Source organism: Prionailurus viverrinus, chromosome C1, assembly GCF_022837055.1.
Source record: "Prionailurus viverrinus isolate Anna chromosome C1, UM_Priviv_1.0, whole genome shotgun sequence".
NCBI lineage: Eukaryota > Metazoa > Chordata > Mammalia > Carnivora > Felidae > Prionailurus > Prionailurus viverrinus.
The window spans coordinates 32829195-32850918 of NC_062568.1; the positions used below are offsets into that span (position 1 = coordinate 32829195).

Below are 21724 nucleotides of genomic sequence, written 5' to 3' on the forward strand. Positions count from 1 at the left end.
AAGGAAGAGTCAACCTTCAACTTTATTTCTCAAAGTAGTTAGCAACACTTCTAAAGCAGTGTTTTGCCAAGTTTGTGTTTAGTGGTGGAACTCTTACCTCTTTTTGGGTGAATGCTTCTGGAGCCCAGAACTGGATTAATATTAATCCTTGCTTCATGAAACACTCTTATCTTTGCTTTGGTCTATGACTATCTTTTTTTTTTTCCATTTAATTTAAATACTACCTTCATTTCATAACAAAATGCAGTGCAACACCAGTGAACCCACAACCCAACCTAAGAACTAGGTGTGGTTGTCTATGTGTGGTCCCAGAAGAACAGCATTAGCAGCACCTGGGACTTTGTTAGAAACCATGTTTTAGGCCCCACACCCAAACAAACCCTTGCACCGATTCTGGGGGTGGAAACCAGCAGCCTAGGTTTTAATGAACTCTCCAGGTGATTCTGATGAAGATTCAAGTTTGAGAACCACTGAACTGGAAGATTACCAATGATTTAGATCTATGTGCTCCTTTTCTCTCTGTTTTCCTCCCAGAGGTAATCATTGTCCTAAGTTCTGTACTTTTCCATTATTGTCGTCACAAGTTAATTTTAATTGTATTTAAACAGTCTAAAAAAGGATATCATACTACATGTAGTCTTCCACTGGCCATTTTCACTCAACATTTTGTTACTAAGATTCATCCATGTTTCTTTCTATAACTCTAGTTACTTCATTTTGATTGGTGAATAATTTATGAATGGGAGCATTTGGTGAGTTGGATCTTATTTATGTGGTGATATGGAAAGTGGATCAATCAAATTCTCTATAGATGTTACAATAGGAACAACAGATAATTCTTTGAGTACTTAGTTGATATGCTCTATTTGATCTAGCAGTTTACGAAGGGAAAGTGAAGAATAGGTAAAACCTAAAACTGGAGGGTATATACAGCACCCTCCAGAACTAGGAGGTAAATTCAGATTAAATGTCTGAGAAATCAAGTTTTCCAGTAGTTCTCCACCCCACACCCCTTTTCCATGGCATTAATTCTTTAGCATATGCAATATGTAATTTTTCTCCTGTTTTAATCAGGAAAAAAAAACTCTCAACCCCCACTACTCCTCCATTACTTTCCTTCCCTTTATAGCAGACTCCTTAAAAGAAATGCCTATTGATGCACATCTGAGTGGTTCAAGTTGTTTGCTCTTAAGAATAGTACTACTGTAGGGGCGCCTGGGTGGCGCAGTCGGTTAGGCGTCCGACTTCAGCCAGGTCACTATCTCGCGGTCCGTGAGTTCGAGCCCCGCGTCGGGCTCTGGGCTGATGGCTCAGAGCCTGGAGCCTGTTTCTGATTCTGTGTCTCCCTCTCTCTCTGCCCCTCCCCTGTTCATGCTCTGTCTCTCTCTGTCCCAAAAATAAATAAACGTTGAAAAAAAAAATTAAAAAAAAAAAAAAAAAGAATAGTACTACTGTTAACTTTCTTGTATAAATCTTCTGGTACTTACATGCTAAACTTTCTCTAGGTATGTATCTAGGAGTAATATTGCTGGATCATACAGTATGTGAAAGTTCAATTTCACAAGATAATGTCAAGTTGTTTTCCAAGATGGTTAAGCAAATTACACTCCCATCAGCAACATACAATTAAAGAGGTCTCTCCAATACTTGATATTAGCTACTTCTTAATTTTTTGCCAGTTAAATAAGTATAAAACATTATCTCACTAATGTTCATAGAAACATTATCCCCAATAGCCAAAAGATAGAAACACCCCAAATGCCTATCATCTGATGAATGGGTAAACAAATGTGGCATATCCATACAATGGAATATTATTCAGCCATAAAAAAGAATGAAGTACTGATAACATGCTATCACATAAGTAAACCTTTAAAACATTATGGTAAATGAAATAATCCAGACACCAAAGACCACATATTGTAGGTTCCACTTACATGAAATATCCAGAATAGATAAATGCATAGAGATAGAAAGGAGATGAGTGGTTGCCAGGAGCTGGGAGAAAATCGCAATGGAGAGTGAATGCTTAAAGGATATGGGTTTCCCTCATGGAGTGATGAGAGAAATCTGGAGCTAGATAGTGATGATTATCATACAGTATTGTGAATGTACTTAATGCCACTGAATTGCACACTTTAAAATGGTTAAAATGATCAATTTTATGTGTATTTTACCACAATACAATATAATCTCACTGTGGTCTTAATTTGCAATTTCCCAAATAGAAGGTGAAGTTAAGCATCTCTGTGTGTGTTTATTAACCATATATGTTTCCTTGCCTGTGAAGTGCCTATTTATATTTTGTGTCTGTTTGTCTATTGGCTTTTTTTTTCTTTATTTTCAGGTTTTTATATATTCTTGATGCTGTTCCTTTATTGGTTGATATTTGACAAATATCATTTACCAAATTGTATCTTGTCCTTTCACATTACACTTAATAGAAATTCTTAATTTTAATCTAGTAGGATTTATGAAAATTTATCTTATGATTGTTATTTTATTTAAAAATGTTTTTAATGTTTATTTTTGAGAGAGAGAGAGAGAGACAGAGTATGAGCTGGGGAAGAGGCAGAGAGAGGGAGACACAGAATCCAATGCAGGCTCCAGGCTCCAAGCTGCCAGCACAGAGCCCGACACAGGGCTCGAATTCACAAGCTGCGAGATCCCAACCTGAGTCGAAGTCGGACACTCAACCGACTGAGCCACCCAGGCACCCCATGATTGTTATTTTATGATTAATGATGATTATTTTCTGATTATCTTTTTGCTTTAAAAATAGTTTTTAGTACTCTTACATCAGAATAAATATTTATCCATATTTTCATATAAAAATGTTAAGTTTTCTTTTGATGTTCAAATTCTTCATGTAAAATTGAAATTTTTATATACGATATGAGGTAGGGATCCAATTTCATCCCCATATAGATAATCAAATGTCCCAGCTCCACTTTCTCCACTGATCTGCCATGCCACCTCCCTCATATATTAAATTTCCACATATGCAGATTTCTGTTTCTGGGCTTTTTATTCTGTTGTATTGGTTAATTTGTCTATGCCTTGCTAAAAAACAGATTTAATTACTATAGCTTTCTAATAAGTCTTAATATATAGTTTTTATATCTCCTTATTCTCCTTCAGAAGTATCTTAGACATTCTTGGTCTTTTTGTCTTCCACATATATATTAAAATCAACTTGAGGATGCCTGGGTGGCTCAGTCAGTTAAGTGTCTGAGTCTTGACTTTGGCTCAGGTGAAGAGTCTTACAAATTGTGAAATTGAGCCCCACATAAGGCTGTATGCTGACAGTGCAGAGCCTGCTTGGGATTCTCTCTCTCCCTCTCTCTCTGCCCACCCCCCCCCAAAATAAATAAATAAACTTTAAAAAATCAAATCAAATTAAATCCACCTGAGAGATTCCATGCGAAAAATCTGTTAGGGATAAGGTCACCATTGCATTAAATCTACAGCTCAATGACAGGTGTCAAGGAATAGCTAGAGAGATAATTACAATATTAAGTGTTCCTAAAAATGTCTATGTATATCTCTCCATTTACTTGCCTCTCCTTTCATGCTGTTCAGTAAAGTTGCATAGTTTTACATATACAAGTCTGGCTTATATTCAGTAGATTTATTCCTAGAAACAACATAGTTAATTGATAATGTACCTGTTTTCCTTTTCTGAAAATTATGGGGGTTTGTTTGTTACTGGTATATGAAACTGACAAAATCTACACTATTCTGTTTGAAGAAAGAGTGGTGTGATGGACCCAGAGCCCTGCCTGCCTGGCCTCTCCTCATGATCAAAGCCCCCTCTCTTCCAAAACTGACACCTCTTCGGAACCAGGGAGCTCTGCCACACATAGTTTGAAAACTTCTAATCTAGAAGAATGAGCAGTTAAGAGTAGTCAACAATTTTTTTAAAGAATAATAATATTGTGAACTGCTGGACAGTGAAAGATTATAGAGGCATTAAAAATTTTTTAATATGTAATATGAAGAAGCCAGACTATTGAGAAAAATAAAAAGTAAAAATAAAATCTTAGTCTATACAATGATTAAGTATGTGATGAGTATGGCATTTCTAATCATTAAAGAAAGGCTTTTTTTAGGGTGCCTGGTTGGCTCAGTCAGTTAGGCATCTGACTCTTGATCTCAGCTGAGGTCACAATCTCGCAGTTTGTGAGTTCGAGCCCCACATCAGGCTCTGTGCTAACAGCATGGATTCTCCTTGGGATTCTCTCTCCCTCTTTCTCTGCCCCTCCCCCACTTTTTTCTCTCTCTCAAAAATAAGCATTTAAAAATATTTTTAAAAATACCTCTTTCAATAAGTAGTGCTTTCAATAAGTCATTAATTACTTAGGAAATTTGACTACATTATGAAACTAGCAGTGCATTAGGTTAAAACTCAATGCTAGCCTGCTAGCTTATGATGTCTAAGGACATAAATTGGTATTTTTATCTTTGTGTCTACATGTGCCCTAAATATGTAGTCAGTGCTCCATAAAAACTTGTTGAATTATTTTTGAATTTGCTTCTTTGAATCAGGGCCACATAAAATAAATTGGATTTAAAAGTTACTATTATGGAAAGATTTTGTAAGGCATCGACTGGATAATATGTAATTATCTCTTAGAAGCTTTAAAACTTTAGTGAGCTTAGGTGATCTAAACTCGCATAGTAACTATGAAAATAATTTGCTATCAGTTATGGAGAATATTTTTATAAGGTTCACTCATTAATTCAAGGACTAAGTGAGCCCATTCTAGAACATAGACAAAAATTGATAATATATCTTCATCATATACAGCCACATAAGAGTCTGCACTTGGAGAAACCCTATTTGCAATACAGAACTGAAAACATATAATTCCATATAGAAAAAAATGACCAATGATAGAAAACATTTGTTCCAAATATTTATCCTAATTACTATAGGTACTCAATATATGACAAGCCTGGGGAAACATGACTGGTAAAAAAAAAAAAATTATCTATGAAAACAAATGTAGTTGTGACAGTTGAATGTCAGTGTAGGAAAAACTGAATTTGATCTATATTTTACCCTTTATATTACAATTGTCAGATGCATCAGAGTTAAATAAGAAGTAAGGATGGGATGAATAGGAGGAGCACAGATTTTCAGGACAGTGAAACTATTCTGTATTATACTGTAATGGTGGGTCCATGTCATACATTTGTCAAAACCCATAGAATGTACAATACCAGTAGTGAGCCTATGGACTCTAGCTGATAATGATGTGTCAAATAAAATTTTATTTTGTTCAACTTTTGGAGAAAAAAAATAGTGATGGCTCAAATAATGAACTAAAGGAACTATAGGTTTTTTTTACTAAAAGATTTTAAAAAGTATTTAAGGACATAATGATGTCCCATATTCATTCATCTAAGTTGTCAGCACTCAACTGGACTACTGCAATACTCTCCTGACTGGGTCTCCCTCCATTCTTGCTCCCATTAAAACAATTTTCCTCAAAACAGCCATAGTGATCCATTAGAAATACAAAGTGATGTTAGTTGCCTGTTTCAAACTACTCCTTTGATTTTCTACTTGATTATTTAATTCTCCTTTGTTGCCTACAAAATAAAGTCCAAATTCCCTTTGTATGGGACATAAGATCCATTACAACTTAGCTCTTGCCTCTCTTACAGCTTAGTTGTCTTTCCAATTTTATGTTCTAGTAATTTGCAACTGCTTCATGTTCTTTAAAGTTCATGCCATGCTATTTCATGATTTTGTGACATTGCTCAAGCTTTTCCCTTTCCCTGGCACATGCTCCCCACCTTTATCTATCTTATGCATATTCATCCTTCAAGACAGGTCAGATACCATCCTCCAAGCTGAGTTAGAGTCCCCTTCTTGGGTTTTTGTAGCATCATATGCATACTTCTATCTCATCAGCTACCAAATCATATTGAAATTATCTGTTGATAAGTCTATCTTCTCCATTAAACCATAAGTTTCTTTAGGAGAAGCCATGTTTAGTCATCTTGTGTACCTAGCCAGCTCCTGGAATATAGCAGGCATTTAGTAAATATAATGAGTACTTAATAAGCCATCTTCTGGGTACTGCACCAGGGACTAGTGAACTTCATATATTCCATTTCTGCCACCCAGTAGCTCACAGCCCACCATACAAAAGAGGACATGAGAAATGACAGGCATGAAAGCACTGTGACTAGTGAAATGAGTCAAACTGGGTGAGAGTCTGCTGTCTTCTTAGCCAAATTGAAATTGCCTACCACCAACCATGCTCATCCATGAGAATGAAGAGTGGTAGAATTTTCCTCTGTTAAAATCACTTCTGAGAAGTGACTATTGAAAGACAAGTAGGCAGACTGAAGAGACAAGAGGTCATAGTGATCTACAAACTCATCCATTCCCCCCTTTGAGAGTCTTGATATGCACTCTTCAATGTGATTGAAAAAACCTTTACAGGCTTGTGTTCTCTAGAGTCTGATATGTGATCAGGTTTATTCTGCAAATAATGAGAGTTGTGGCAGAAACACTTCCTTGCTATTACTATTTTCAACACTGTTTTATAATGGAAGCACATTAACAAATTTATTTTGTGCTATTAGCCAAGCATAGTGTTAAGATATGAAATAAGATTATTCCACTCAACCTTCATAACAAGCCTATGAAGTAAGTACTATTATTAACTGCATTTTGTTAGGGGAGGAAATTGAAACTTGAAGAGATCAAGTAACTTGCCAAGATCACGTCTGTAGTAGGCATTAGAAGCAGGATTTGAAGCCAAGCAGTCTGATTCCAGGGCTCACAGCTTTGGTGAGTGCACCATACTACCTGAGCTGTACATGGTAATATGCAGTGAACACTCATTACAATTGGTCCATTATAAATTGTTCCTGACTTCAGGTAAATGGCAATTTAGAAGACTGAATAATCAAGTTGTCAGTTTTGTTGCCTTTTTTTTTTTTTTAATTAAGGATACTTTGGGACCTGTAAAAGTGTTAACAGTTCCTCTCAGAAGCCTGCTAATAGTGGAGTACTTTAAACTTTAAGGATACTATCCACACAAGAGAAATAAAATCTTATCATTAAAATATCTTTTTTTAATGTTTATTTATTTTTAAGAGAGAGAGAGAGAGAGAGAGAGAGAGAGAGAGAGAGAGCATAAACAGGGGAGGGGCAGAGAGAGAGGGAGATATAGAATCCAAAGCAGGATCTAGGCTCTGAGCTGTCAGCACAGAGCCCAACATGGGGCTTGAACCCACAGAAGGAGAGATCATGACCTGAGCCAAAGTGGGACACTCAACCGTCTGAACCACCCAGGCGCCCCTAAAATATCTTAATTTTTTTTATATTTAGCAGTTTTAATTAGTATATGATTAGTATATGGAAAGAGTCCTCCTGTGGAAAGAAATCCACAGTGCTACCTAAAGACTCAAGTGTTTGTTTAAAAAAAAAAAAAAAGCTTTACTTTTCTCCTTTTAGACTCCAGAAACAGTTTCCTCCTAAAGCTGACTTCCTTTCTGGAAATGATTTTTGTTTCCAACCATGTTGAGAATCCATTTTTTTTTTTCATTCCTTCTCTCTCTCATTCTTTCCTTCCTCCCTCCCATCCTCCCTCCTTTTGCTTTTCTGGTAGTAGCAGAGAGGAAGGAGGGGGTGGGCACAGCAAAGAGGGAAAAAAGAAAACAGAAAAAGAATCGCATGCCACTATGCCTGAATATATCCTCTACTTGTAGATAATTCCATCCGAGTTGCACTTTTGCCTTTTTATTTCCGTTTTTGGACACCTCCTTTATCATCCAGCCAACTGGGACAGACAAAGCACTGTTGGTGCCCTGAGCGACAGAACTCTGGTAGGGGGCTGGCTGTAAATTGACGTGGCATGGAAATTCTCCGCTAAGTTGTAGCAGCTTGCATGTTTCTCCTAAGATCAAGCCCAGCCTCCCAGAGCTGTGGCTTAATCATCATGGGTTCAACGACTTTACAGAAAAATGGATAGAAAATGTCTTCAGCTCCTTTCTTTGGACTCAAATGATTTCTTTTTGACTATCTATGGTTTAGCTGAAAAAATCAAAGCAGTTAAGTCTGTAACTTTCTTTTTGCAGCTTAAACAACAGAATTTGCTGCTCTCCCTCCCCTATCCTGCAATTTAATTCCTTACAGATTTTGCCATGGGGTGCGGACTTAGAAAGCTAGAAGACCCTGATGATAGCAGCCCTGGAAAAATATTTTCTACCCTGAAGAGACCGCAAGTGGAAACAAAGACAGAATTTGCTTACGAATATGTATTGCTGGATTTCACTTTACAAGGTAATTTTTGCTTCTATTTTATTTGTTAAATGAAATCTCTCAAAGAGAAGGCACCAGTTTTTTTAAGTGTTGCTTGTGAATTTTAAAACTATTCTTCACAGATTGTGTAAATCTAACAATAATGCTTTGTTTCTTAATTATATTTTGAAAGGTTTTTGTTTCGTTTGCTTCATTTTTTTATAATGTGGCTCATATATACTTTATAAAATTAGAAAAACTGCTTGGAATTATTTTTCATTTTTAACCCAAATGCTTATTTGTAGAAGGATAGATAAAAATGTTTGATTTCTCAACCTAATAGCTATAGCCTTAATGACAGTTGGGTCTTGAAAAAGATCTTAAAGTCACAAGAAGGTAGCTTGTAGAGAATATGATTTGCATGGTGTGGAAGAGTATTTGCTAAGATAATTCTGAGGTTTCCAACTATGTAAAATTTTGTGATTGCAATAGTCATTTGATATTTTTAACCAAGCTAAACTTGAAGTTTGAAAATACAGTAAAAAAGAAAAAAAAAAAAAAAGATAGTCTTTCTGTAAGACATTTCCTTTGCTTGGTGCCCTGTCCCTAACAGAGAAACTCCCTGTTCCAGAAAGTTGGAAACACAAATAAACAAGCCCAGATGGCAGCCCTGTGGAAAGAACAGAGGCAGCTCAAACTCACAAATACTTTGCCTCACTTCTTTTGGAACTTCAGGGTGTACAACTGCATGGATAAAACTGAGTTTTTAAAAACCAGAGCAATATCTTTAACTACGGGGTACTGAAAATGAAATTTCGAATGTCTTGCTTGCTGTTAGAATTTCCAGATATCAGTATTTTAAGTTCTTATTACAAAGTTACACTTTTAATTCTAATAAGCCACACATTTTATCAGTGAATAGAAAGTTTATACTAAATATATGATCATTTTGGGTATTAAATTCTTTTCAACTTAAACACAAATTCCCCATTTTTTGGTTTCCTCTGTGAACAGTGCATCTTTGTGCAAGAAGCAAGAGCAGCCCATTTTTCTTTGTCAAAAATTGAGCTAGCCAGCAAGCAAACTCCCTTCCAGGGACGTACACAAAATCCTAACATATACTTTCAATATATTCACATTTCTATTTTTATCTAAGGCTAAGGCTACCAAAGGTGAAAATGTCAATATTCTTAATTTTCTTTTTAATTATGAAAGTTAAAAGTGGATTAAGATAATAGTGATAATCAGAGAACTAACCAATCATGTGAATTTTTTTCTATACTTTTTCAAAACCCATCATTTGAGAAAATATTTCTGATGTGGTGCTGTGTTTTCTGCATTGATTGTTCTTGTCAATTATTTTTAGGACTAGTTCCTGTCAATCCATAGGATGCAAACACACACTCTCCTTAACCTTAAAACCTTGTCTACTCATAAACTTTAGGCCAGAGCCATTTTGATCTGCACTTTAAGATTTGCTGCACAATCCACCATGGGATCATAAGGCTTAAAGTAACTGGAAATTTTTTTTCTGATTTATTTCCTTTTAACAATGTTAGCAGTCTCAAACAAATATGCATACATGCAGTCATGCTTGAATCAGAAACATCTACAGCTTTCGTCAGAAGTAATTTTGGTTTTGTTATCAGAAGCACTTCTCTCCATGAAAGTAGTATAATTACTACCTCTACTCTAGGTGTTTGGAGGAGGTAATAGTGTTACATTATGAAGTGTAAGTATGGTCACAGATTACAAATGCTAGCACAGAAAGCAGGCACGTATTTTAAAGTTGCGTCTGGTTCCTATTTGGATGAGGCGCCTAGTCTCCTGGTGCCCCTTTCTGTCCAATTCTTCCACATTTTTTGTTGTGTTTTGTTTTGTTTTTGTCTTTGCCTTTGCGTCAGAAGCCAAGACTCTGTATCACCCCAAGTGCACAAACCACCTTTCTTTATTCTGTTGTTTCTGACGTCCACCTGCCACTCCAGTGTATAGAGTGAGTCAGGGTGGGGGTGAGGGGGTGGTGGTAGTTAAAACATGCCAGTCTTCTATTTAACACTGGAAATTCTGTCCTGGGATTGCTGTAAGTACTGAATAGTGACACCTCCTATTTCTCAGAAGCCACTGTGAGCAACCGTTCAGGAAATAAAATGGTCTGGTGACAGCTGTGTGTGCTCATGATGAGCCTGTCTCTTACCTTGTTTTCCTCCGTTTTTTCCAAATAGAGGACATGAGACAGAGAGAAAGTCTCATTGAGCAAAAGGAGACCCTTTGAAATTTCCAGTGCCTTGTGTTAGGATGGCTAATGATCCTGAACAACTTATTTATTTTCATTCTTTTATTTATTTATTCTCTTTCTTTTTGTCTTTCTTTCTTTTCTTCTTTCTTTCTTCCTTTCTTTCTTTCTTTTCTTTCTTCCTTCCTTCCTTCCTCCCTTCCTTTCTTTCTCTCTTTGCTTCCCTACACTTTGGGGGGGGGAGGCTGGCGGTGCAGGGGGACTTTGAGCCATTATTTACATCTCTATGGGAGAAATAATAGCATAGTCATGAAGAACATAAGACTCTGGAGTCAGAGTTCCTGGATTCTGAATCTAGGCTCTTTCACTCACTATGTCAGGTTTATAAATGTTGCTGTATCTTGGTTTCCCCATCTGAAAAATAAGGATTCTGATGGTACTTACATAATGGAGTTGTTTTGAGGATTAAGGAGGATAATACAAGATAATCCATTTAATAAAAGTTAACTATTATTATCCCTCCTGGCTTTGTGCCAGGTCTACCAACTGCACTAGTGAGATTTTGGTACAATTTTTGTTTTCTGTGAATGTGTATTTATGAGAGTGAGTGTGTATACGACTATGTTACAGAATTTCTTAATAGAATAGAATAGTTAAATTAACTCTGCAAATTATCCAAAAGTGTTAGTTTCATCCTTAAATCCCAGAAAAGAATCTGAATAATAATAGCCTTAAGGATTTTTAAAGCACATAGAGCTTTATGATTAAAGGAGTTTTACTAAAACCCAATAGAAAGAAGGACAGATGGTAGCTTTGAATTTCTAGTAAAATTATGTAAAATATATTAAGGAAAATTTTTCTGGTCCCTAACTTGCTTCCTTATTATTAAAACAAGAAACTCTCATTGTCTTTTATCACTACTGTTGACAGCAATAAATACATAACACATATGGATTTTTTAAAAGATACTGATAAGTACTAGAAATACAAAGAGGAATAAGACAGTTTCTGCCCTCAAGTATTTTATGTTCTAAATGGTCAAACTAGAAAAGACCCTAAACTCCTCAGGGTCAGGAACTATTTCTTACCCACCTTTGTATCCCCCTATCTAGTACAGTGTTTGGTCTGTGAACAATGGCCAATAAGCTTTGTTGAATTAATGAATGAAAAATTATAATACAAGATACAACAGGTAAAATCAATTTTGAGTAGGATCAGTTAGAACTGGAATTAGGACTTTAACTGACCCTGAAGAAAAGTAGGGCTTAGATTATCAGAAAACATTTAAGAGGTTGAAGCATACTCAAAAGCTGTTGACTAGAGCAGTGAGCTAAGGGAGGTTTTGTTGGAGAAAAGGAGAGAATAAGGTTGGAAATAAGTGGAGTATGAAACACTCTGACCTGGCTAAGGAATGACTCCTTGATTCTATGGGAATTAAGCAGCTGTAAAGGCTTTTGAACAAGTAGTTGATAGGTACAGAGAAGTTTTTTTTTGAAGATTAATGTGAGATTGCAGTGAAGAGAGATGAGAGTGAGGATATTTATTTAGAAGGCTGCTTGTAGTGGTCAAGGCTACCAGTGGACCATGAGGACCTGCATATTGGGGGACAGCAATAGGATAGAATGCAAGGGGCAAATATAACAGACATTATGAAGGAGGAACTTACTAGCGTGCGCTGGCTGGATTTGAAGGAACAGAAAGAATGAGGAATCCAAGATGCCTTCCCACTTCTGAGTAACTGTGTAACAGCCTGAGTAACTGGAAATAATGATGCCTCTTACCATGGAAGGGGCAGCCCAAAGAGAGTCAGTGTGTAAAACAGCAGTTCCATCACAGGCATGTTCCATTTGAGGGGGCAGTGGACATCCTGGTAGAGATTCTTACAGATACATAGCTGGAGATCATGATTTCCAGGAGGAACTGTAATAGTTAAAGTCTTAAAGACCATGAACATGAGCAGAGTATAAGCATCTTGGGCTGAGTTGTCAGGCATATTTAGCCATATTGAAGACAATTTCAGTAAAAATGACTGAGAATGAAGACCGTCAGGACTATATACACCAGAGAACACAGGAAAGGGAGGGTTTCAAGAAGCAAGAAGTGGTCAGTAATTTCAAGTGGTAAAGAACTTGTAAGAAGAATGAAGATGCAGCACTGTAGAGCATTAGAGAATCAACCAGAAGTGAATAAAGGATCAGAAATGAGGGAAGGAAGGGGCGCCTGGGTGGTTCAGTTGGTTGAGCTTTCAACTCCGGCTCAGGTCATGATCTCACAGTTTGTGAGTTCGAGCCCCATGTCGGGCTCTGTGCTGACAGCCTGGAGCCTGCTTTGGATTCTGTGTCTCCTTCTCTCTCTGACCCTGCCCCGTTCATGCTCTGTCTCTCTCTGTCTCAAAAATAAATAAACATTTAAAAAAAATTTTTTTAAAGAAATGAGGGAAGGAAGGAGGAAGGAAGGAAGAGAGAAAGGAAGAGTGGGTCCCACTAAATTTTCTGTATCTGTCTGAATCTAATAAATTCCTGAGCATTTCCCAAACAGTCAAAAGATTTTCAAAGGTAAAGTGCTACATTAAAGGAACTTATAATAAAAGCGACTAAATTTAATCAGGCATCAACATAATCCCTGTTGTAGTGCCTAGCCCAAATTCCTACCAGGTGAATAAACCTATACAACGAGTTCTATTATGTTTGAAATGGTGAGATATTTTGGTCTAGAATAATAATAAAACCTCACAAATACCACTGGGAGAGAAAAATATCCCATTCTAAACTGAAAAAGAGGAGAATCTCTGATAATAGCAGAGTTGATCGACCTAAATATTGATGTTGAAAGAAAATACATATACATTGATATTGACAATCTAAATTATATTTTCTATCCTACATATACTTCTTATATGTGGCTGGACATGTACTCATTAATTGAGCTAATATTTATTGAGTATCTACTGAGCTAAGAGCTAGGATATAAAGATAAATAAAGCCTAGTCCCTGCTGTTATGAACCTGCACTCTAGTGAGCATCCTACTGAGGGACACTGATAAATAAACATTTAGTTATAATGTGTATGTACACTATACACTATGATACAGGCTATGCTAGAAGTTATGAGTTATGAGTTATGAGGGTTATAGGAGAAAAAGAAGAACACCTCTACCTGATTGATGGGATCCAGAAAGATTCCTTAAAAGAAGGGTCAACTCATCTGAGATGAAAAGAATGAGTGGGACTTAGACAAGGGTTTGTATCCAGAATATAGAAAATACAACTGCAAATTGTTAAGGAAAAACCAACCAACTCAACAAGGAAACGCACAAGGAATTTGGACATGCAATTCACAAACTAGTTAATCCAATGACCATATCAAATAGACGTATGATGCTGTGCTCAACCTTATCAGTAACCAGGAAAATGCATGTTAAAACCACAGTGAGGGGCGCCTGGGTGGTTCAGTTGGTTAGGCGTCTGACTTCAGCTCAGGTCATGATCTCACAGTTGGTGGGTTCAAGCCCCGCATTGGGCTCTGTGTGTCTGATAGCTCAGAACCTGGATCCTGCTTAGGATTTTGTGTCTCCCTCTCTCTCTGCCCCTCCCCCACTTGTGCTCTGTTTCTCCAAAAATAAACAAGCAAACAAAAACCACACTGAGACGCTACTTCAAAACATCCAAAATGGGGTAAATTTTAAAAGACTGCTAATATCATGTTTTAGTAAATTGGTACAACCATTTGGAAAAACAAATGCTTTGGCATTATCTAGTTAGCTAAAGATATACCTAATATAAATGTGTGCACGTGTGTACCATGAGGCGCATATAACAATGTTCATAAAAGTGTTATTTATATATTTTTTTAAGTTTTTATTTAAATTCTAGTTAGTTAAGATATAGTATAATGCTGGTTTCAGGAATCGAATTTAGTGATTCATCACTTACATATAACACCTAGAGCTAATCATAACAAGTGTCCTTTTTCTCTCTCTCTCAAAAATAAATAAACATTAAAAAAAATTTTTTTAAAGGGGAGCGCCTGGGTGGCTCAGTGGGTTAAGCGTCCAACGTCAACTCAGGTCATGATCTCACGGTTTGTGAGTTCGAGCCCCACATTGGGCTCTGTGCTGACAGCTCAGAGCCTGGAGCCTGCTTCGGATTCTGTATCTCCCTCTCTCTCTGTTCCTCCCCCGCTCACACTCTGTCTCTCTCTCTCTCAAAAATAAATAAACATTAAAAAAAATTTTAATTAAAAAAGTGCCCTTTTTAATACCCATCACTTATTTGACCCATCCCCCACCCACCTCCCCTCTGGTAGCCATCAGTTTATTCTCTATAGTTAAGAGTCTCTTTTTTTGCCCTCCTCTTTTTTCCCCCATATGTTCATCTGTTTTTTTTTTCCTAAAGTTCCACATAGGAGTGAAATTATATGGTATTTGTCTTTCTCTGACTAACTTATTTCATTTAGCATAATGCACTCTAGCTCCATCCAGGTCAACGCAAATGGCAGGATTTCATTTTTTGTAGTTGAGTAATATTCCATTATATATATATATATATATATATATATATATGTACACACACACACACACACAACATCTTTTTTACCCATTCATCAATTGATAGACATTTGAGCTCTTTCCATAATTTGGCTATTGTTGATAATGTTGCTATAAACATCGGGGTGCATGTGCCCCCTCAAATCAGTATTTTATATCCTTTAGGTAAGTATCTAGTAGTTCAATTGCTGGATCGAAGGGTTGTTCTATTTTTAACTTTTTGAGGAACCTCCATATCCAGAGTGGTTGCACCAGTTTGCATTCCCACCAACAGTGTAAGAGGGCTCCCCTTTCTCCACATTCTCACCAACATCTGTCATTTCCTGTGTTGTTAATTTTGGCCATTCTGACAGGTGTGAGGTAGTATCTCATCATGTTTGATTTGTACTTCCCTGATGATGAGTGATGTTGAGCATCTTTTCATGTGTCTGTTAGCCATCTGGATGTCTTCTTTGGAAAAATGTTCATGTCTTCTGCTTATTTCTTAACTGGATTATTTATTTTTTGGTTGTTGAGTTTGATAAGTTCTTTATAGATCTTAATAACCCAAAAGTATGAACAACACAGAAATCCAAGAACAAGAGACTAGAAAAATAAATTGTGGTACACTTGCACAATGGAACACTATACTGCAAAAGTCAGCAAACTTTTTCTGTAAGGGACCAGATAGTAAATATTTTAGGCTTTACAAGCCGTGTGGTCTCCATCACAATTACTCTGCTCTGCCATTGTAGTACCAACTTACCATTCATTATAAAATAGGCCATAGGCAGTACTTTGCCAACTATACTTCGATGAAAGTGAATGAACTACAACTACACAAGCTACACAAGGTGAATCTCACAGGCATAATGTTGAATGAAAGAAGGCAGACACAGGGGGTGCCTGGTTGGCTCAGTCAGTAGAGCATATGACTCTTGATCCTGGGGTTGTGAGTTTGAGCCCCATATTGGGTGTAGAGATTACTTTAAAGAAAATAAAAATAAAAACTAAAAAAGAAGACAGACACAAAAGTATATGCCTTATGATTCCATTTATATAAAACTTGAAAAACTGGCAAAATTGAACTATAGTGTTTAAGGCTGCATTCTTGGATAGTAAACTAAAAGAAGAGAAAGGAAATGATGACCGTAAAACTCAAGGTAGTACAGAGGGGAGAGGGAGATTGTGATTGGAAAAGGCAAAATGGGAGACTTCTGGAATGCCCACCATTTTCTGATTTTTGAACGGATGATGGTTACCCAAGCGTTGATGGTGTTATGTTTTGCTTTGTTTTGTTTGTATGTTATAGTTCAACCCCTACCCCCAAATTTTTAAAAGATAAGAAAAAAAAGACTAAGTAGGGGGCGCCTGGGTGGCTCAGTCAGTTGGACGTCAGACTCAGAATTCCGCTTAGGTCATGATCTCACAGTTCATGGGATCAAGCCCCACGTCAGGCTCTGCGCTGACATTGTGGAACCTGCTTGAGTTCGTGATTGGGCTTCTTTTAAAAAAGAAAACTAAGTAGAAAGTGTGGGTAAGGCAAACAAGGCTGAAAGACAAGACATACAGACTTGGAAATGAGAGAAAATTACATGGTCTGTCTGAGACCCACTAATAAAACAGAACGGATAGAGAGTAGCACATGACGCAGGCAGCAATGAAACTAAGGCTGCAGGAGTGTGAAATGGTCATAATTTGATCTTTCATATATCTGCCTGTAATAATGAACCATGTAGTTCAGTAGAATTTTGCCATATTTAAAAGTACAGTTATATTACCTCAATTAAGAGTGACTACCAAAATGGAATCTTTCATTGAAAACATAAAAGCTTACATAATTTGGATATTGTTCATCTAGCAGTTCATATTTCTAAATAATTTTAAGCATGTTGATAATTAAACCAAATATCCCTTTAATATCCATACATTAAATTGCTTAACAATTTATTATAGTTCAAAAACTTTAGCCTAGCTCATGTCTGAATTTTCACAAATTCTATATTAACATGATCCAAATCAATGAAGTTTTACTTTCCTATAGGCACCAGAGTGTATGGCTGTGGAGTCATTCTGTCTGGTTTGATCACAGCCTACCCACTTACTAGCAGTTTGGGCAAGTTACCAAATTTCTCTCTTCCTGAGTTTCCTCATCTGAGAATAATGATAATATCTACCTTATGAAGTTTTTGTAAGGGTTAATCAAGGTTAGGCATGTAAAGCATTTCACATAAGTGCCTGGCACAAAATATGCACTTGGTATATGTTACTTATTAATTTTTACTATAATTGCTAGATATCTATGGAGATTGACAGTCTTATTGCCTTTTGAAAATATGGTAAAATTACTGCCAGTGTTTGTACATTGTATGTTTATCTGAGGAAACAATGTTTAATAAATATTTCAAAAACACATACCAATCTTCAGAAGTAAATTGGTGGAAAGAACATACACGTCTTGGACAGTTTTCATAGAGTTACATCATCAGAGCAAAGCTTTCGACATTGAGCAATTTCATAGCTTTATACTGGATGGTGAATTTTTCTATTTTTAAAATTTGATCTTTGTCTGTGAAGCTTTTAAGCAAATGAATGTAAAAAAGTCTATTAATGGGGCACCTGGGTGGCTCAGTCAGTTAAGCGTCCAACTTTGTCTCAGGTCATGATCTCACGGTTTCTAAGTTCGAGCCCCGTATCAGGCTCTGTGTTGACAGCTCAGAGCCTGGAACCTGCTTCAGATTCTGTCTCCCTCTCTCTCTGCCCCTCCCCCACTCGTGCTTTGTCTCCCTCTCTCTCTCAAAAATAAATAAACATTAAAAGAATTATTTTTTAGAAAGTCTATTAACATTTTATTTGTTAAAACTATAAGTGATAGAATGTTGCTTGACCTTCAATGTGTTTCAGTTTTAATTATAAAAATCCATTTTGCATTGGTATATAGTTTTCTTTTTTTTTTTTTTAATTTTTTTTTTCAACATTTATTTATTTTTGGGACAGAGAGAGACAGAGCATGAACGGGGGAGGGGCAGAGAGAGGGGGAGACACAGAATCGGAAACAGGCTCCAGGCTCTGAGCCATCAGCCCAGAGCCTGACGCGGGGCTCGAACTCACGGACCGCGAGATCGTGACCTGGCTGAAGTCGGACGCTTAACCGACTGCGCCACCCAGGCGCCCCGGTATATAGTTTTCAAACCAATTACACTTTCATCAGTTATTCACAATAGTCTTGTAAGGTATCATAAAACATTTACAAATCATGTAGCATCAATTTAACAGTAATCAACCACACCCAATAATGCTATGAACAGCACCATTTGCTCCTTCTCCCAAAGAGCTGAAAAAGAATTGATGGTGGCCTGGGAGCTAGGAAGAACAAGACGGATGGCTTGCAGCTGCTGCTAACCACCTGTGCTATTCAAATTCTAGCCAAAACTACCACCACCTCCCCCTGAATTTCCTGGTTTAAAAAGTAATAGAGCCATGGGACGTCTGGCTGGCTTAGTCAGTAGAGCATGGGACTCCTCATCTTGGGGTTGTGAGTTCGAGCCCCATGTTAGGTATAGAGGTTACTTAAAAATAAAATATTTTTTTAAAAAAAGTAATTGAACCTCTGATATTACTGCCCCAGTATAAAGACATCAAATCAAAGTCTTGGCCTCAAACATCAAACCTGTTGCGGAAATTTGATTACTCACTCTGGTGAGTACTGATGAAAATTCCTCACTCTGTGTGCCTAGCTCTCCCCTTCCTCACATGTCTCGACTGAATCAGGCTTCTAGTCTCCTTTCAGCACAGCTTAAAACATTAGTAAGAATTGAGGGAATTACATGAAGGGAAGTTCTCAAAAAAATTCCCAGATTTATTTTTCCTCTTTTTGCTCCTGGGTGTGATGCTGGCATGTTTAAAGCACGTCTCTATGTCAGATGAGAACAGTTTGTTAAAAAGAGTGAACTCCAGCCTTTCTATCACCATTCTTCTCCTCTTCCCACTAATGAGGAAGAATCAGATTGTTCTTCTGTGTCCTAGGATGCTGAACACTGTCTAACATGATCTAGGTGGCCTGGCCTGGACCTGAGCAGGCTCCAGTTTGCAGAGTCCCTGGGGTGACCCAGAGCAGAAGTTGCAAGCCAAGGAGACATGGGCCATATTCAGCCTTCAGACAGGTTTCACTTGGTGTGTACAGTGTTAAAATATGAATTAACTGTTGCTTTTTTTTTAAATTGGCAAATATTACATAAGAATCTGGATTTGAGGGTCTTCTTAAAAATTAGAAGATCCAGTAACAGCTAGGCTCGCCTGCCCATATGGCAGCCCTCAGCCAGGGCTACTGCTGTCTTTGGATGAAGTTCTGAGTTTTTTCCAGGTCCCATAGCCTCCTCCAGAACAGCTCCTTTCTTTGTTTTATCAGCCTAGAGCCTTCAGGCATTTGAGTCCAAAACTCAGTGTAATAGGTCAGTGAGTTAGGAACCCCTGATATGGAGTGTGAGCTAGGGATGCCTAATCCACAGGGTGAGTTACGGACATGAGATCTAGAGCATGTGTTAGGGCCTCTGATCCAGAGTGTGAGTTAGGGACCTCTAGAATTCTACAGGATGGGAGCAGGCCATGTGCTTGGAATAAACCCAAATCTCTAAAACAATCTTTCGGGAGCTTTTTAAAACCAACAATGACGTATCTCTGAAGGCAACTTCATTTGAAGCTCTCTTTTCTGACTGGATCACCAATAGGCACACCTATGAGGGTTTACTTTGTGCTAGGCACTGGGCTCCTGTTTTACAGTGACTATTGAGCAACTCTATGGAGTTACTACTATTATTTATCCTTGTCTCAGAAAGACAAAGTAACTTGTTTCAGATCTAGTAAATGGTATAACCTTGACTTGAACCCAGGTGATTTGCTTCCAAAGCCTAATGCTCTTAGTAAGGATACTGCATTTCCTCTCTTTGCAGAGGAGAGGAGTTTATTTAACAAAGCAACCAACAGTTATATAGCACATACTGCATGCCAGATACTTTCTAGGAACAAACATTAACTTATTTCATCCTTCTGACAATCCTATAGGGTGGATCCTATTATTACTCTCACTTTGCAGATAAGGAAACTAAGGAACATGGGTGCAAAGTACCTAGTAAATGGCAGACCTGGGATTTGCACCCAGGTTCTAGAGTCTGTTTTCTAAACTGATGTTCCATGAGCACCCTGAAGCTCTGTTAATTAAATATGTTAATGTTACACCTACACCAACAATGTTCATTTGTTGATCCTTTAATAAATATTTTTAAGCACTTACCATAATTGTTATGTCCCTAATGAGTGCTATTTATCAAAAGACACAGACCTTTTAGATAGAAGAATATACACACTTGAGACAGTTGAATAATTAATGTAAGGCACTGAGCCCAAAACAAACATGATCTTCACATAAACTTATGTTAAAATATATTTATACAATTTTTTCTCCCTCCCTAACTTTTCTAGATTTCTCAGTTTGTTATTCCTCCCAAAACTACTGTGTGTGTGTGTGTGTGTGTGTGTGTGTGTGTGTGTTTAATGCATTAACATTTCTTTTGCTTTGAGACGCAAGACCTCACTTTAGTGAGAGAGCAAGAGGGTGTGGAGTTGACCTGGAAACCCGGATTTATTCCATTGACATCACCAGAGAATGAGGTGTTCCTTAGAAATACATTCTCCACCTGAACAGGAACCCCCTTAAGCACCAATGTTAGTCTGTCATAGCTATCTTCTTGGCGATTGTTTTTAATATGTTACATAACTCTGCCTTTGAAAACCATGTTCTGAAACAAGAGAATGGAGGGAATGAGTTCATTATAATAATCAATTTGGGACAGTGAAGTGTAGAAAGCCTGTTAAGTGACCCCAGACTGTATGTAAAGTTTTAATAGTTCTTTTATCTAGTTTTGTAATTCATTTTATTCCCTCTGATGTCCTCTGTCTCCTTGCTACTATTGTTATGTCCTTGCTCCTTCTTAGTGGCTCTCCAAGCCTCTACAAAATCACTTGACACTGGATATGAGATGCTTTCAAGTTGTGCATACAGGCACAGAATTAAATAACATTGAGTCTCAGAACGTTGTGCTCTTTTCAATTCTTTTTAAGCCTTCCAATCAGCTTGGAGTTAATATATCTTTAACACATCTCTAATGGCTAATTTTAGTTTTCAACAAAGAGAGAATAGAGCTGTGGCTCAGAATCTTTGATAGATAACAGTATCAAGCTAGAATATAATGTGTTTTTGCTGTATTTATTTGTATGACAACTTTCGGCTCATGGTAAGTAATTCTGCTTTTACAGTCCTATGAGAAATATAAATTCCTTTTGAAATTAGTTTAAGTTTAAATATTTTTTAATGTTTATTTATTTTTGAGAGAGGGGGAAGGCAGGGGAGGGGCAGATATAGAGGGGGACAAAGGATCCAAAGCAGGCTCTGCACTGACAGCAGCGAGCCTGATGTGGGACTCAAACTCGCGAACTGTGAGATCAGGACCTGAGCCGAAGTCGGATGCTCAACTGACAGAGCCACCCATGAAACCCCTGAAATAAGTTTAAGATTAAAATGGAAATTTAAAGAGGAACTGTAATGATATGGAAGTACAGATGGTACTCAGATAAAACAAAAACTGAAAGTGTGCTCAATAACTTAAGTTTGGGATATACTACCCCAGTCCAATATACACATGGT

The 21724-nt window shown here is 37.3% G+C and overlaps 1 protein-coding gene across 7 annotated transcripts in view; it reads left to right on the top strand.

The window, feature by feature from the left end:
- The window catches only part of RFTN2 (raftlin family member 2), a 78982-nt gene that overhangs the window by 4193 nt on the left and 53065 nt on the right, over positions 1-21724 (top strand). For 2 of the 7 annotated variants that reach the window (XM_047870937.1, XM_047870935.1), the window contains exon 2: positions 8162-8308. In XM_047870937.1, the coding sequence (XP_047726893.1) occupies positions 8170-8308 (139 nt within the window). In that variant the 5' untranslated portion in view covers positions 8162-8169. Of the gene's footprint in view, positions 1-6725; positions 6812-7861; positions 8309-21724 lie in introns of those variants that run through there. The other 5 variants (XM_047870940.1, XM_047870941.1, XM_047870936.1 and 2 more) reach the window with 4 other exon arrangements.